Source organism: Puma concolor, chromosome A3, assembly GCF_028749965.1.
Source record: "Puma concolor isolate L17-30 chromosome A3, mPumCon1.1.hap2, whole genome shotgun sequence".
Lineage (NCBI taxonomy): Eukaryota > Metazoa > Chordata > Mammalia > Carnivora > Felidae > Puma > Puma concolor.
Window position 1 is genome coordinate 1032751 of NC_141669.1, and position 14519 is coordinate 1047269.

General features: G+C 57.2%; 1 protein-coding gene and 1 long non-coding RNA gene across 3 annotated transcripts in view; both read right to left on the reverse strand.

Moving 5' to 3' along the window:
- PXDN (peroxidasin) overlaps positions 1 to 13896 on the reverse strand; it is a 77061-nt gene extending 63165 nt beyond the window's left edge. For both annotated transcript variants that reach the window (XM_086699904.1, XM_086699903.1), the window contains exon 1: positions 13573 to 13896. In XM_086699904.1, the coding sequence (XP_086556030.1) occupies positions 13573 to 13781 (209 nt within the window). In that variant the 5' untranslated portion in view covers positions 13782 to 13896. The remainder of the gene's footprint in view (positions 1 to 13572) is intronic.
- Positions 1158 to 13310, reverse strand: LOC147582179 (uncharacterized). The gene is made up of 2 exons (XR_015248817.1): positions 6010 to 13310; positions 1158 to 5761 (listed from the first exon to the last, which is right to left on the reverse strand). It is a non-coding gene; the product is annotated as an uncharacterized LOC147582179 (long non-coding RNA).
- Positions 13897 to 14519: the final 623 nt, after the last annotated feature.

Sequence of the window (14519 nt, forward strand, 5' to 3'; positions counted from 1 at the left end):
GCTCCAAGAGGCCTGGATCTACAAAACAGTTCTTTCCACAACCATTTCCTTTTCTGTGTCCCTCCAGCTAAGCTTCTGATCCCATTCCTGACCAATGAGAGGGAAGGAAGGAGCAGGGACTGGGCTGTGTCAGGATAGAGGCACACGGCTATCACGCGTGGCGGGCACTTCCGGATGTAGTGGTTCCTGTCTGCTGGTACAGGGAGGCCCTTGCAACAGGACGTAATGTGTCTCAGCACCAATGCTTGACACTAGCAGGGATGCCAGGAAGGAGAGAGGGAGGGAGGGATGAACAGGAGGGCAGATGGATGGAGGGGTAGGTGATTAGGTGGATGGATAGACGGATGATAATCTGAATGGGTGGGTGGGTGGGTGGATGGATGGATGGATGGATGGAAAGACAAGCGGATGGATGGATGGATGGATGGATGGATGGATGGATGGATGGAAAGACAGGTAGGTGGGTGGATGGATGGATGGATGGATGGATGGATGGATAGATGGATGGAAAGACAGGCGGGCAGATGGATGGATGGATGGATGGATGGATGGATGGATGGATGGAAAGACAGGTGGGTGGATGGATGGATGGATGGATGGATGGATGGATGGAAAGACAGGTGGGTGGATGGATGGATGGAAAGACAGGTAGATAGATGGAAAGACAGGCAGATGGATGGATGGATGGATGGATGGATGGATGGATGGATGGAAAGACAGGTAGATAGATGGATGGAAAGACAGGCGGATGGATGGATGGATGGATGGATGGATGGATGGATGGATGGAAAGACAGGTAGATAGATGGAAAGACAGGCGGGTGGATGGATGGATGGATGGATGGATGGATGGATGGATGGATGGAAAGACAGGAAGATGGATGGATGGATGTACAGGTGGGTGGATGTGTAGATGAGAGATACGTAAGTGGACAGGTGGAGGGCTAGATGGAGGAGTGTGACGATAGAAGAAAGGATGGATGGATGGATGGATGGATGGATGTGGATGGATGGAGTGACACACACAATGATGTAAGACAGATACACAACAAACAAATCCACAAGAAAACACAAGCTCAAGACTAATATTAGCCACTGTTGCCATGCCAACGCAAACATCCCACATGTCTGAGTAAATAACAAAGATGACTAACTGTATCCACTTTAATCACTATTTTTAAAAGTTAAAGTGCTGTGCAGCTGAGTACAGAACATCAGAAATATTGTTCCACTCCAGGAAGTGACGAGCCTAATCTGGGTCCCCTTCCCTAACGGAAGCCATGAAGGGAAGTGAAGCCGTATCCTCTGGTGACACACACTCCCACAGGTCTGGGAAGTCAGGTTTCTTTGCACAACACTTCTGAGTAAAGAAATCTTCTTGCCCAAGAGCAGTAAACGCTTTCTTTCCCCACAAAGAGAGAAAATAACAATTCAAGAGCTCCAATCACTGCAAAGGCAAAATGTAGTAATGTCAGCCTTACATTTACCAGGAGTAACTCTGAATTTCTTCTGTTCCTGTCCTCAGGCCTTAGCCAATGATTAACGCCAGTTCGCTGCCAGAGTGGCATGTTACAAAAGTTGGGAAGGACGGGAACTGGCCGTCACCGAGCACTTCCTGGATCCTCGCAAGTGCTGTCCGCGTGGGGTGAGTTTCATGTTGGTAGTTTGGTCTGCTAGAGAAAACAGCACCTGAGGTGCATGGAAAATGCATTATGCTTAGTGGTAGTTCCTGTCTGAATCACAAGTATGTGATTCAATCAAAGTCAGGGTACAGAGTGACAGCGCCATCGGTGGCCCCGCAGCCACCAGGAAAAAAAAGCGGCTGTCACAACATCACACCCCTCCTCCCTGGGCCTGGGGGGCCTGCCTGCCTGCCTCTGCTGGCACAGGCCCACAGTTCAATTCAGCACACTCCAACCATAAGACAAGTCTCCACGGCAGAAGCGTCTCCTGGCCAGGCCGTGTTAGCAGATGCACACGTGTGTTCTTCCTCACTCCTCGAAACGCCCCTACAGATGGGGAAACCGAGGCCCCAGGGTGAATGAGCTCCCCTGGCAGGCGCGGGGCCAGGATCTGAGCACAGTATCACCCTGCCCTCAGACCAAGGCACCTAACCTGGGGTGCCCCACACACTGGGTTCCTTAGGACGTGTTCAAATAGCAACTAAATGTAATGACTTTGGACGCTGAAGTCGGTCGAAGTCGCTCAAAGTCGTTCAGGGCACTTTGTCCCGTGAGACGCTGGGCAGACCCAGCAGGTATTCGCAGGGGCCTGCCTTGTTCGTACCTCCCGGAACCCATGGGCTCAGAAACGAGAAGGTCGCACAGGGGCGCGTGGGGTGTGGTGGCTACACTGGGGGACACCTCCCTTGTCCCTCAGGTCACAGCGTCTCCACCCAGAATACCGACAGCACACTCGATCCTCATGATCCGGGGATTCCATATCTGCACACTTGACCCTAAAATCAATCCTCACGGAGCTTTTGCCATCACTCGAGGACTGGAAGGAGTGGCAGAGAGCCTGAGGGGCCGGACGCCCGTGTTCCTAGCGTAGAGGAGAGCCAGGTGACCCTCTGCTGTCTGGCTCCTGCTCAGGCCGTGAACAGGTGTCCCTCTTGCTGCCCACTGAGTGCTAGGCTGCCTGCGTTCCTGTGCTCTCTTCGGGTGACTTCGCAGCTTAAAACTGTCCCCGAGCATGGCGCTGGAGTCCTGTCCAGTTCTGAGTTCGAGAGCCCTGATGGGCCTCAGGAGAAAAGAGGTGTGTGGGATGAGCTTTACTCCGGCTGGAGCTGCACACTGTTGGCTGGGACTTCATGGCGGGTCAGTCCGGAGTCTGCATTAAATACAGTGTCTTTAAACAGAAACACACACAAAAGAAGGTCATCCACTGTTGGGTTGATGACAGTGTTGTGACGAGACTCCCGGGAACAGACCTGCAGGCCCCCAGGACGGACGGTTCAGGGTCGCTGACCCGTGTCTGCAGTGACCTTAGAGAACAGGACCACTGCGAACAAGGAGGACCCACCGCAAACACGGCCTTCAGGAGCAGGATGCCAGGGGCCCAGGTGCCGATTGTGGAGCTCCTCCCAGGGCAGGTTCCGGGGTGTCAGTGCGACTGCCGCTCCAAGACAGACGGCCAACCACGAGCACAGACCAAGCCAGGAACATCTGGCCTCCAGCGGAAGCCCTAAGGGTCCGAAATAAAACAGACCCAGCCGACACACGGATCAGGTGATTGCCTGGGTTCTCAGGACAAACGCAGATGAAAGTCTTCAGAGAGAAGGCAAATCATAAGGACGAGGGTGTCCTTACTGAGTGAGGAAACAGGTACACACACCACGTTTCCAGGGTCCAGGCATCCGAGGGATGCCCCGTGCGCTGTCCTGCCCGAGAACAACAAGAAACGGCCGCGAAGGGACTAGTTCTCTCAGCGGGAAGGGACCGACGCTCAGGCGACAGAGGACGCCTGTCCCGAGACTCCCCTTGGCCTGACGGGACTAGTTCTGTCACCGGGACGGACGCTCAGCCAACGGAAGACGCCTGTCCTCAGGAAAACACCGACTGTGTCCAGGAAGGAAACAGACCTAGAAAAGCCCACAATGTGTTGACCAGAATTCTCGGTGCAGAACAAGATGTTGCAGATTACAAAAACGTGCCCGGAAGTAACCAAAATACACACACAATGGCATTGAGAGGGTACTGTTTAAAATAGCAGAAGCGTAGACACAAAGAAATGACCCATAGAAATGGAGTTCAATAAATTTGGTGATTCTGAGCAAAGAAATGCTCCATGGCCATTAGCAAAGATAGTACAGACCTTTAATTATCACACAGACACAGGGGCACAATGTGCTGCGATGTGCACTACAGAGAGGGACACAAACTGTGCCTCAATTTTTACAGATGATAGAAGGGTGGATGGATGGATGGATGGATCGATGAATGGGCAGATGGGTGGGTGGGTGGACATTCAGACAGGCAGACAGACAGGCGGGCAGACGGATGGACGGATGATGGGGAAGCAGATGATACAGATAGGTGTGTGGAAGACTGGCCAAAGATACGAATGGAATACTGCAGGTGCACAGATGACAGAGACAGAGACAGAGAAGAGGATACAGGAAAACAGACGTACCAGCATCTCCGTGTCCGTACGTACACACACGTGAATGGGCACACATGCATATGACAGGCAAGCCCAATCCCGTAAGAGTTTCCTCCGACGATAGGAATGCAAGTTATTTGTTTTGTTCGGTCCCTCTGTATTTTCACATTTTTGTTATGAACACGTACAGCTTGCACGAAATACTTTCAAAACACCGTAAGAAAAATAAACTGGACAGTGTGATGCGTGGGTGAGAGGGCAGTTTTGCAGCTTCCTCCCCGAAGGCTCAGCCTTCCTTCAGCAGGAAGGCCCCTGGGCACACGTGCAACTGGCCGAGTGCGTACGAGAGGTGAGCCCTGACGAGCAGCTGAGGGCCCGAGACAGAAGGCCTCGGGGCAAATGTCCAAGGACCGTACAGACTTGTGCACAACGTCAGAATCTCGGGAAGCAAACAGGAAGAGCCAGTGCCCCGCAGACAGGCACAGGCCAAGTGTGCCCCACACGCGGGCAGCTGGACAGGCACGGTTTCCATCCCGAACCTCAAAAACAGCAGATTCTGGTTCCAGAAGCTGACGATCCAAGCCGAGCACTGTTTCCTCCTGGTTTTTCTCCCTCTGCCTCCCATCACCTCCACGTTATCTCTGATCACCTAGGACAGACACCAGCCCAAATCCGTCAGCCCTCCGAGAAGTCTTTGGTTAAGCAACTGGCTTAGGAGAAATGTGGCTTTGATCCAGGAGTTACAATCCCTGAACTATCCTCCACCTACTGAAGATAACCGCACCCAGAGACTCTCTACGGGGGATAAATACACTGCCTTTAACCCCAGACAACAAAATCCTTTTGCTGGAAGGAGAGGGAGCAAGTTGTTAGCCTCCGTTTACCTGTGATGGTATTTTCTAAGCCCACAGCTGGAGTAAAGTGAACAGGGCTGGGGGTGAGGCCCCCGTTTGGTCACACCACACTGAGAAACATGGCCAGCAGCGTCCTGCCATCCAGCTGACCTGTGTCACAAGGGGCTCGGAGCTCAGAGCTGCTCTGTGCCCTGAATGGCAGTGCCTGTGGCGGACGGGACAGGAAGAGGGGCCTGACTCGGGGCACGGTCATCAGGCACCACAGTGTCCCCCACAACGGTGCAGAAATTCGAGATGCCTGAAATGCATGGCACTTCCTGGGGGCGCACTAAGTGACGTTCCGTGGGCGGGGCGGGAGACAGCACGTGAGTGAGCGCAAGCAGTGTGTCACCTGCGGCGGCCCAGGGCACAGAACCTCCCCCTCAGCGTTCGCTCACCTTCTCTGTGCCTCCAGGACAGCGTGGAGGGCAGGGTCTAAGGGCAGCAGTGCATGGCCAGAGCCCGGGTCCCCGAGTCGCTCTGACAGCAAACATTTGGTAAAGGGCCAGATTGTAACTATTTTGGCTTCTCACAGCTACGCAACTCTGCCTTTGGAGCTGGAAAGCCGCCGTAGATAAAACAGCCGAAGGGGCCCGGCACACACTCGTACAGATCAGTCTACAAGGCGGGCAGCGATCGCGCTGGCCGTGGCCACGGTGTGCCGGCCCCTGGCTCACAGCAGAATCCCGGGGACGGCTGCCCAACCAGGGCCATCGCCACCGCGCCCCTGTGGGTCAGGTAAAAACTCACGTCGTTTTGGGGCGCCTGGGTGGCGCAGTCGGTTAAGCATCCGACTTCAGCCAGGTCACGATCTCGCGGTCCGTGAGTTCGAGCCCCGCGTCAGGCTCTGGGCTGATGGCTCAGAGCCTGGAGCCTGTTTCCGATTCTGTGTCTCCCTCTCTCTCTGCCCCTCCCCCGTTCATGCTCTGTCTCTCTCTGTCCCAAAAATAAATAAACGTTGAAAAAAAAAAAATTAAAAAAAAAAAAAAACAACTCACGTCGTTTCAATCCACCTAGACTTTGCGACCAAGCTGATACAACAGCATTCCAAAGGCAAAGGGGGAACAGCAGGGTGGCATAGTTTTTAATTCTTTTTCAATCTAGACTTAGGCATGTGAAGCCAGTGGCTGCTTGCTTCTTCTGTTACCTTTTTTCTTTAATTTTGTTTTATGTTTACACATTTTTGAGACACAGCATGAGCGGCAGAGAGAGGGAGACACAGAATCTGAAGCAGGCTCCAGGCTCCGAGCTGTCAGCACTGAGCCCGACGCGGGGCCCGAACTCACAGACCGTGCGATCACGACCTGAGCCGAAGTTGGACGCTTCACCAACTGAGCCACCCAGGCACCCCAACTGTTACTTACTTTTTTAATACACTTTGTTGCAGAATAATTTAAATTTTTTTCAAATTAGAAACAAAAGCAAGTGGGGAAATTACACTTTTGAGGGACTGGACTTGCTCTCCTGTCTGAAGCGACCTAAAAGCCCACAAAAGACACAAAGCAAGTATTGCGAGGACCGTACATGTGGGTCAAGAAAGGACATGATCCCTGAGACCATACAAGCACCCCAGAGGTCACGCCCTACAGGAGGGGATGATGCTGTGCCTCTGGGGAGACCGAGGCAGCTGACTCAGGGCAGTGTGCGGAGAATGCACCAGGGGGAGCAGGAAAACCCCAGGGATCCACTCGGCATAACGCATTCGGCTGGGTGTGCAAGGGCCAGTGGAATCCGAAGTAGAAGAAAGGAAATTAACAAAACAAAAACCAGAAAAAAGGAGAAAACTCAATGAAGCCAAAAGGTAGGTTTTTGCGAAGGTCAGGAAAACGGATGAGTCTCCTGCAGACTAGTCAGGTAACAGCATTTGTCACCAGAAGCCAGAGGAGTGGCATCACAAAGGGCCCCGCAGATGTTAAGGGGTGAAAAGGAACAACTTTAGGAGGGCAAGCGCCTTGGGGACACCGTCTACCCGTGCTCATTTGGGAAGAAAATGCTGCCTTGACCGATAGGGACTCACTGTAAGCTCATCTTCCCGCGAAGAAGGGAAGCTTCCGCAGGAAGTCCTGCCAAACATTTAAGAAAAGACTAATATAAGCAGTTCTGCCCACACTCACCCAAAACGTGGAAAGGGCAGGAATGCTCCTGAACTCATCACAGGGGGCAGGGCTGACCCTGAAGTGTCCAAATCAGACCAAGACATTCCAGGAACCAGGACAAAGACCAACATCCCACGAGCGAACACAGACCCGGTAACCTCAGTGGGGCAGGACTGGGCGAGAGGGGTCTCGCGGGCGAGGGGAGGGAGGGCCCTTACCCTGACCGTGGTGAGGGCTTCACAGGCAGGGACACATGTCAAACTTACCACCTTCAACATGAGCACCTTTCTAAATGTCAATTGTGTCTCAATAAGGCTTTTTTTTCCTTACGTGAAAATTCGCCCAAAAGTCAAAAAAGGAACATTATCGCTGGTTCAGCACGTGCTTCAGGCCCTACTATAGAGCAGACCCGGGATGATCCCAGCGAGCTCTGTGGTCTGGGGAGACCCGAGCCCGTTCCCGCCCAGGGGTGGACTCGGAAGCAGCCTTCTCCCCATGGACCTCGTCCACCGCCCTGGGCTGGGCCTCCAGGCTGGAAGGAGATGCTGGATCCCTGTCCTCGGTGAGCCGAGTGTCCTCTGGGCATGGAGGTCTGGAACAAACCACTCTAACCAGGCCACGGTGCCCCGGGACACACGGAGGGGGGTGGATCATCGCCAGGTGAAGCTCTGTTCCCCAGGGCAATGTTGAGAAACAGTTTCCAGAACAAAGAAACCAGCCAAGAAATTAGCGATGTGGGCACCAGGAAAAGGGGACGCCCAGAGGAACCCGTGAAGCAGCGAACACGTTCCTTCCCCACTTTCTTGCCAGGTTCCGGTTACACCGCGTGAGTTATCTTGTTGCTTTGTGATGGATCCTGCGACATCATTTCGTTGCCACGTCTGAGGATTTACCCATGAGGTTCTTGGTGGACATGTGCAAAATTAACTTCAAGACAATGTGTAAGTCATTGAAACGATCAACTTAGATTTTGAATCTATCGACGAGATTATCCCTCACGCCAACTGAGCACCCACTTACCCGCGGCAGGGACACCCGGTTTGCACAAATCGTGTATGCAGCACACCGGGGCCCAGTACACAGGAGCCCATGACCATTCAGGGGCCAGCATGCAAGAGCCCAGCACGCAGGAACCCATGAGCACAGGGGCCCAGCACGCAGGGGCCCATGACCATTCAGGGCCCAGCACACAGGGGCCCACCACTCAGGAACCCATGAGCACACGGGCCCAGCCCGCAGGGGCCCATGAGCACACGGGGGCCCACCTGCTGCAGGAGCCACTGCCCCGCACAGGGAGAGGAGCCACCAGCAGTGTCCCAGCAGCTGCTGAGGCATCATATTCGGGAAGGTTTAACTGCTTTTAAATTGCATTCACCAAAAAACGCATTTTTAAATCAACTGCATCGTCTCCTACTTTCTCACGTGGCCCCTAACACGTATAGAAACGGTCACGATTAAAATGCCGAGTACATTCGGACGCCGCGCTTCAGGAGACCTTCCTCGCTAGGCTCTGGCATTCAGAGAGCACAGGGCTTCTCCAAGTGCACACAGCACGCAGAGACGGGGCGGGGGGACCAGGCCCCTGCCTCCCAGCCCTGGGTTCTGACTGCAGAGCTCAGAGTTCGGCCACAGCCCTGCTGGGATCTACTCCAGTTTCCGCCCTGCTGTGGTGTCTCCAGTCAGAGAGAAAAAACTCCTACTGAGCCGATGGGCATCAGCCCAGTGAATGCAGGCCAGACTTCTACTGGTTTTCCAACTGATGGGGAGAAAGTTCCGGAGACTGGAACTGTCTCCGTTTCTGCTGACCTTTGCGACGTTGAACCTTTCATCACTGCAGGGGACACCTGTCTGTCTGCCCGGCACTCGCTTCTTCCCTCCAGGCCACGCGCCCTCGACCGCTTCCAGCCCACGGCTCAGGCAGAACAGACTCCTCGGGGCTCCAGAAGCTGGTCTGGCCAGTGCGGAGCTCCAGAAGAATTCCCAGAGCTCGAACAAGGGGCTGCCCGTGCTGTGCCCAGGCCGTCACGAGGGAAGCCTACAGTCGCCTCTACAGAGAGAAACCGAGTCACGGGACGGGCAGAGAAGGAAGCCAAGCCGAGTCAGAGCCGCCTCCTGGATTCAGAGGTGCAGGGACTGACGAGCTCAAAACACACGGGAGGAAGCTAGTTCTCCAAACTCCTGAAGCCCAGCTAAGCTGCTGTGAGTTTCCAAGAGGGCCACCTGGTCACACGGCCTCCAAACACAAGCTTTTGAGGCTGGGGCTGGGGCTGTGGCCACACACACACAGAGCCCCACTACCCGGTGACAAATGTCTCAGTCACAGCTCTCCCAGGGAAGGTCCCTCCCGGAGCCTGTTCTGAGCGCTGAAGAGCGTCCTCTCCTGCCGCTCTCCAGGCTGACCGCCAGCAGCCGCCCGTCGGCGCGGACCCGAGGAGCAGCGAGCATGGGAGGACACTGGCCCATCACCCTCGCGGGAAGATACATTTCCACTACCTGAATATTTTAGAAATATTCTTGTGGTGCTTTTCAAGTACCTTTGAGCTGAAGACTCTGACTTCCTCATAACTGGGAACTTCAAAGGAAAATCAGAAATTTAAGTAAGCCAAAGGCTCCAGCACCCCCCAGCGTCCTGCAAAGCCCAGCGGAGCCACCGGGCCGCCTCCACCTGGATGGACCCGGTAACCTTTAGGTCAGCCTCCCCAGGAGCCCAGGGTGTCCCCAGAGGGCACGGTCAGGACTGAGGGGCTTCCCGTGAGCCAGAGGGACGGCACAGAAATGCTGAGAGGAGAGCCCAGCTGGAGGGCGGTGCGCTGCCCACCCCCACCTCGGACACGTTTCTACGCAGCCCCCGTGAGCGAGACCCCATCACTGTGCCAGGGGGACTTGGCGGGAAATATAATCTCCCGACAGCCAGGCCTGGGAAGCTGCAAGGGAGGCTGGTGACCCAGGGGCAGAGACAACGTGAGACATGACAGACAGCCAGTGGGCATCACCATCCCCAGAGGGGCCTGGGGATGGCTGGGGACCCCACCCATGAGGCGAGAACCCCAGGGCCGCTGCAGGGCACACTGGCTGCACCCCAGGTCCACAGCGCTGCCCGCACTGAGCAGCGCCCCCTCCAGCGCGCCACAGGACCAGGTGTTCCCCGAGGTGGGACTGCACGCGGGCACAGACCGCAAAACACAGTCCGATCGGGAAACAGAGGGGGCAGAACAGCAGCCTGGCGGGCAGAGCCCCTACCTACTCTGGGACCGGGCTGCGTCCCCGGGCTTCCTGTCACATGGACAGCTGTCTGGTGTGGCCTGGGCTGTCTGATGGCCATCAGTTTGGGAGTAGATTCCCATGAGCTCACAATGGAGGCCACAGGGAAAGAAAGAGGTTGGGGGAGGGTGCGGAGGGTGGAGGGCCCATCTGCCCGAGGCCAGAAGCCCAGTGCGGACAAAGAGGCCGTGTTGAGAGGAGGGCCAGAAGGGCAGAGATGTCACACTGTTTTAGTCCTCGCTTTTTAATTACCGTGGGGACAAGCTTCTCCTGTGGTGAACAGACTAGAACATTCAAAACTGGAGCAGGAACTTCTACAAACACTCCCAGGCTGAACTGCACAACAGCACCAGTAGACCAGTAGAGAGGGGGCTTGTTGAGGCTGCCCGGGAGCATGTCTGGAGAAGCACAGCGACAGAGCAGAGCAGGGAAACCGGAGCGGGAAACTGGAACCCCAGACCAGAGCCGCAGACCAGAGGCCCAGACCAGAGCCACAAACCACAGACCGGAGCCCGCAGACCGGAGCTGGAGGCTCCAGACCACAGGGGGCCAGTGCGGCTCACTCTAGAACACGCCAGATACTTCCAGTGGGCATGAGCTGGGCTCAACCCAAACCTGAATCACAGGGTGGTCACAGACCGTTATTTTTGAAGCCCTGACCACGAATCTAAACAACCCAGTCTCTGCCGGGTTTGAACACACTCCGGGAGCACTTCAGGAGATGTCAGAGTTCGGGGATTCTGAGTCAATCCTTCTTTTTGAGGGGGTGCGGGGCGTCTTAAAAGTAAAGGGCTGATGTGGGGTCACGTGGTCCAACTAACCTTGAAGCCAGGTTCTATCTTTATCTTCATATTTTTAGTGCCCAATTTCTACGAAATATTTTTAAAATAGGAAAAAAAAAATAGTGATGCATGAGAGCAGAGAGCTGGGAGAAAAGCCACAAAGGAAAATTAAATATTTCTGCATGAGCGGAGCTTGTCATGTGATGGCACCTACCAGAGCCCGAGCGAGCCTGGCACCTCAGACCTGGCCTTCCTCCTCCTCCACAGGGTGCACGCCTTCTGGACCGTATCCTGTCTCCCAAAGCCTCCTCCCTCACCATTTGTTGCCCTGCTCCCACGACCTCGGTCCGGGGCCCAGTGACCCACACAGGGTCCCCTGCTGGAATGTGTCACCGCAAGAGTCAGCTCGGCCCTCCTCCCAGCGTCTCCAGCCCAGGCAAGTGCCCTCTTCCCGGGCCTGGGTCTGCAGGGCTGTGAAATGGGTTTGTGTCCATTTCAGCACGAATCTGTGAAAGTCTGCTTCCTTCTGGAAGGGATTTGGTCAGCAGAGTGTCCGTTCTGCCTGCCTCACAGAATCCAGCAGACCAAGCACGGGCATTTCAATACATTTTCGAAACTACAAAGAGCCGTGAAAATATATGGTAAAGTTTACGCAAAAGAACGCTTTCTGGAAATCTTTCAAGTGTTAACTATAATGTCACATTCCAGGCCTACCATCGGCTATTTGTCAAACACTCTTAAACCTCTGTGGAGAATCTTGCCATGAACAGTAAGCCGGAAGACTGCATTTCTGTTCCACAATGCTCATATTCTAAGATACTGTTCTTTTTTGGGGCGCCTGGATGGCTCAGTCGGTTTAGCGTCCAACTTCGGCTCAGGTCATGATCTCTCGGTCTGTGAGTTCGAGCCCCGCGTCAGGCTCTGGGCTGACCACTCCGAGCCTGAAGCCTGCTTCAGATTCTGTGTCTCCCCCCTCTCTGCCCCTCCCCCACTAGCGCTCTGTCTCTGTCTCTCTCTCTCAAAGTTAAATAAGCATTTTCTAAAAAAATGTTTAATGCTGTTCTTTTTAAAAAGCAATTAAGAGTTGGAGACAAAGCACAGTACTGGCCAGATGTGAAAAGTGGTTTCGGGTCCAAGTTTCTTCCAGTGACTCAGTAAAGAAATTATCCATATCCAGAAAGCCTTCACTGTGCCCGCCATCGAGTCTGTTAGTTTACAGTGTGGTGCCCTCTGGGGCGTCCTCTGGAAGGAAGGCCGATCTGAGAGGGACAGCTCGCGGAGGGTGACTCCCGCCAAAGACCCGGAGCAAGCTGCGTTGCAGAGTCAGCGGCCGGGAGAGGTGGTCTGCCACGGACTCGGGTTAAAAGTCCCAAGGCTGAGCGCCCACTTCCTAGAGCTCACTTGAGATTTTACAACTTCTGCAGGCCCTTGGGCGGTGCCAAAGGAGTTGGGCTCAGCCAAGAAAAGTGGAAACTATTTTTGGCATCCAGAAGGGCAGCTGTAGGCCGCGGACACAGTCGGCGCCTAAAACGCATGCCTGCCTTTACAGATTTGGAGAGCTTCTAATCCGGGACGCATCCGGAAACCTCGAGGCCCGAGGCCAACTCGGAGCGCGCCAGGCGGGGGCCGCGGGCGCAGGTCGCCTCCGCACGGCCTCCGCGGAGGGGGCACTCCAGGGAGGGCGAGGCCGGCCCGGGGGTCTGCGCGCGCAGAGGCCAAGAGCGGGGCGCCCTGTACCCACTGGAGCGCCGAGCGGCGGCGAGTGTGGCACCCCCGCGAGCGGCGCGCCCGGGCGGAAATGCGCTCGGCCCCCTCCGTCTACACGCGAGCTGACCACGGGGCTCGCTGAGCACAGGGAAAGCCAGAGGAAACGGGCGCCCCCGCGAGCCGGGGGTACCCGGGCGGGAGGTTCTAGGCGCCCGGCGTATGCGGGGACCAGGAGGCGGTGCTGCGGAACTCTGAGGACCCAAAGAGGGGACGAGGGGACCGCGGTCCTGAAGGAGGGGGAGGCGCGCGGGGGCGCACCGCGCTTGGGCAGGCGGGGTCCGACCCCCGCCGCAGAGGAGAAGGGGGCGCGGAGGAGGAACACCGACAGGAGAGGGAACCGGGGAGGGGGCGGCGGGGAAGAGACGACGGGGAGGAGGGCGGGGGGATACGGTGCGCCCGGGCAGGGTGGGGACCGGGACTCTCCCGGGGCTGCCCCCACAGCCCGCCCCCCCCCCGCCCCCGACCAGCCGGGGATTCCAAGCCGCCGGCTAACAAAGGAGGCTCCGGAGGCCGCGCGCCCCGGCCCAGGAGGACAAAGGCCCGCGCCCGCCCGCGCCCGCCCGCGCCCTCGGGCTCCCCGCCGCCCCCCGCCCTCCCGCCCGTCCGCGCCCTCGGGCTCCCCCCCGCCCGTCCGCGCCCTCGGGCTCCCCGCCGCCCCCGCGGCACTCACAGGATGGAGGTCTGCGGCGCCACGGCGGGCACGGCCTCCAGCAGCAAATGCATGCAGCGCACGGTGCTGCGGAAGCACAGGCAGCGGCTCGGGCAGCCGGCGCCCGGCTTCGGGGTCCCCGTGGCCAGCGCCCCCCAGCCGCAGCACAGCACGAGCGCCAGCAGGCAGCGGCGCGCGGGGCCCGCGGGGCCCGCGGGGCGCACGGCCATCGCCCTGGGCGCGCGGCGCTCGGGGACGCGAGACGACCGGGAGGGCCCGGCGCGACCCTGCGGGCTCCGGACTGCGCCCGCCCGCGCGGCCCACGTCCCAGCGGTGCGCGGGGGGCGGGGGGGGGGCGCCAGCTGTGCACATGCGCGCGGCTCCTCCCACCGCACCCGCCCCGAAGGCCGGGGCGGGGCCGGGCGTGCGGCCGCGGCGCCCCGCTCTCCGCCCGGGGGCCCCCCGGGGCCAAGTCCGGGTCTGCGCGCGGGAGCTGCGGCCTGGGCCACCGCCCCGAGCCGCGTTTGCCGCTCGTGTTGTGTGAGAGCGGTGTGAGCGTGCTCGCTCTGCTCCGGACCCAGTTCCACGAGGCCTCTTCTCTCTCTCTCTCTCTGTCTCTCCCTTTCTCTCTTCTCTTTCTGTCTCTCTCTTTCTCCCCCTCCCTCCCTTTCTATCTCTTCTCCTCCCACCCTCCCAGCCTCTCTCTCTCTCTCTCTCTCAATCTGCACCCCCCTTCTCTAAACACACACAAGCTGCAGCAGGATTGGAACCAGGCAGACGGGCACCTGCCTGTGACCCCGCGGCCCTCTTTCTGCCGCTGCTGCCCCCAGGGCATTGTTCCGAGCACAGAGGACATTTGTGTAGGGTCCTGGGTTCGGTGCTGGGCCAGGATGTCGCTCAGTGCCCTTGCAGGTCCCTCCCTGGTGGACACACCCCCAGGAAACCCTCGGGCCCACCCCAGTGGGACA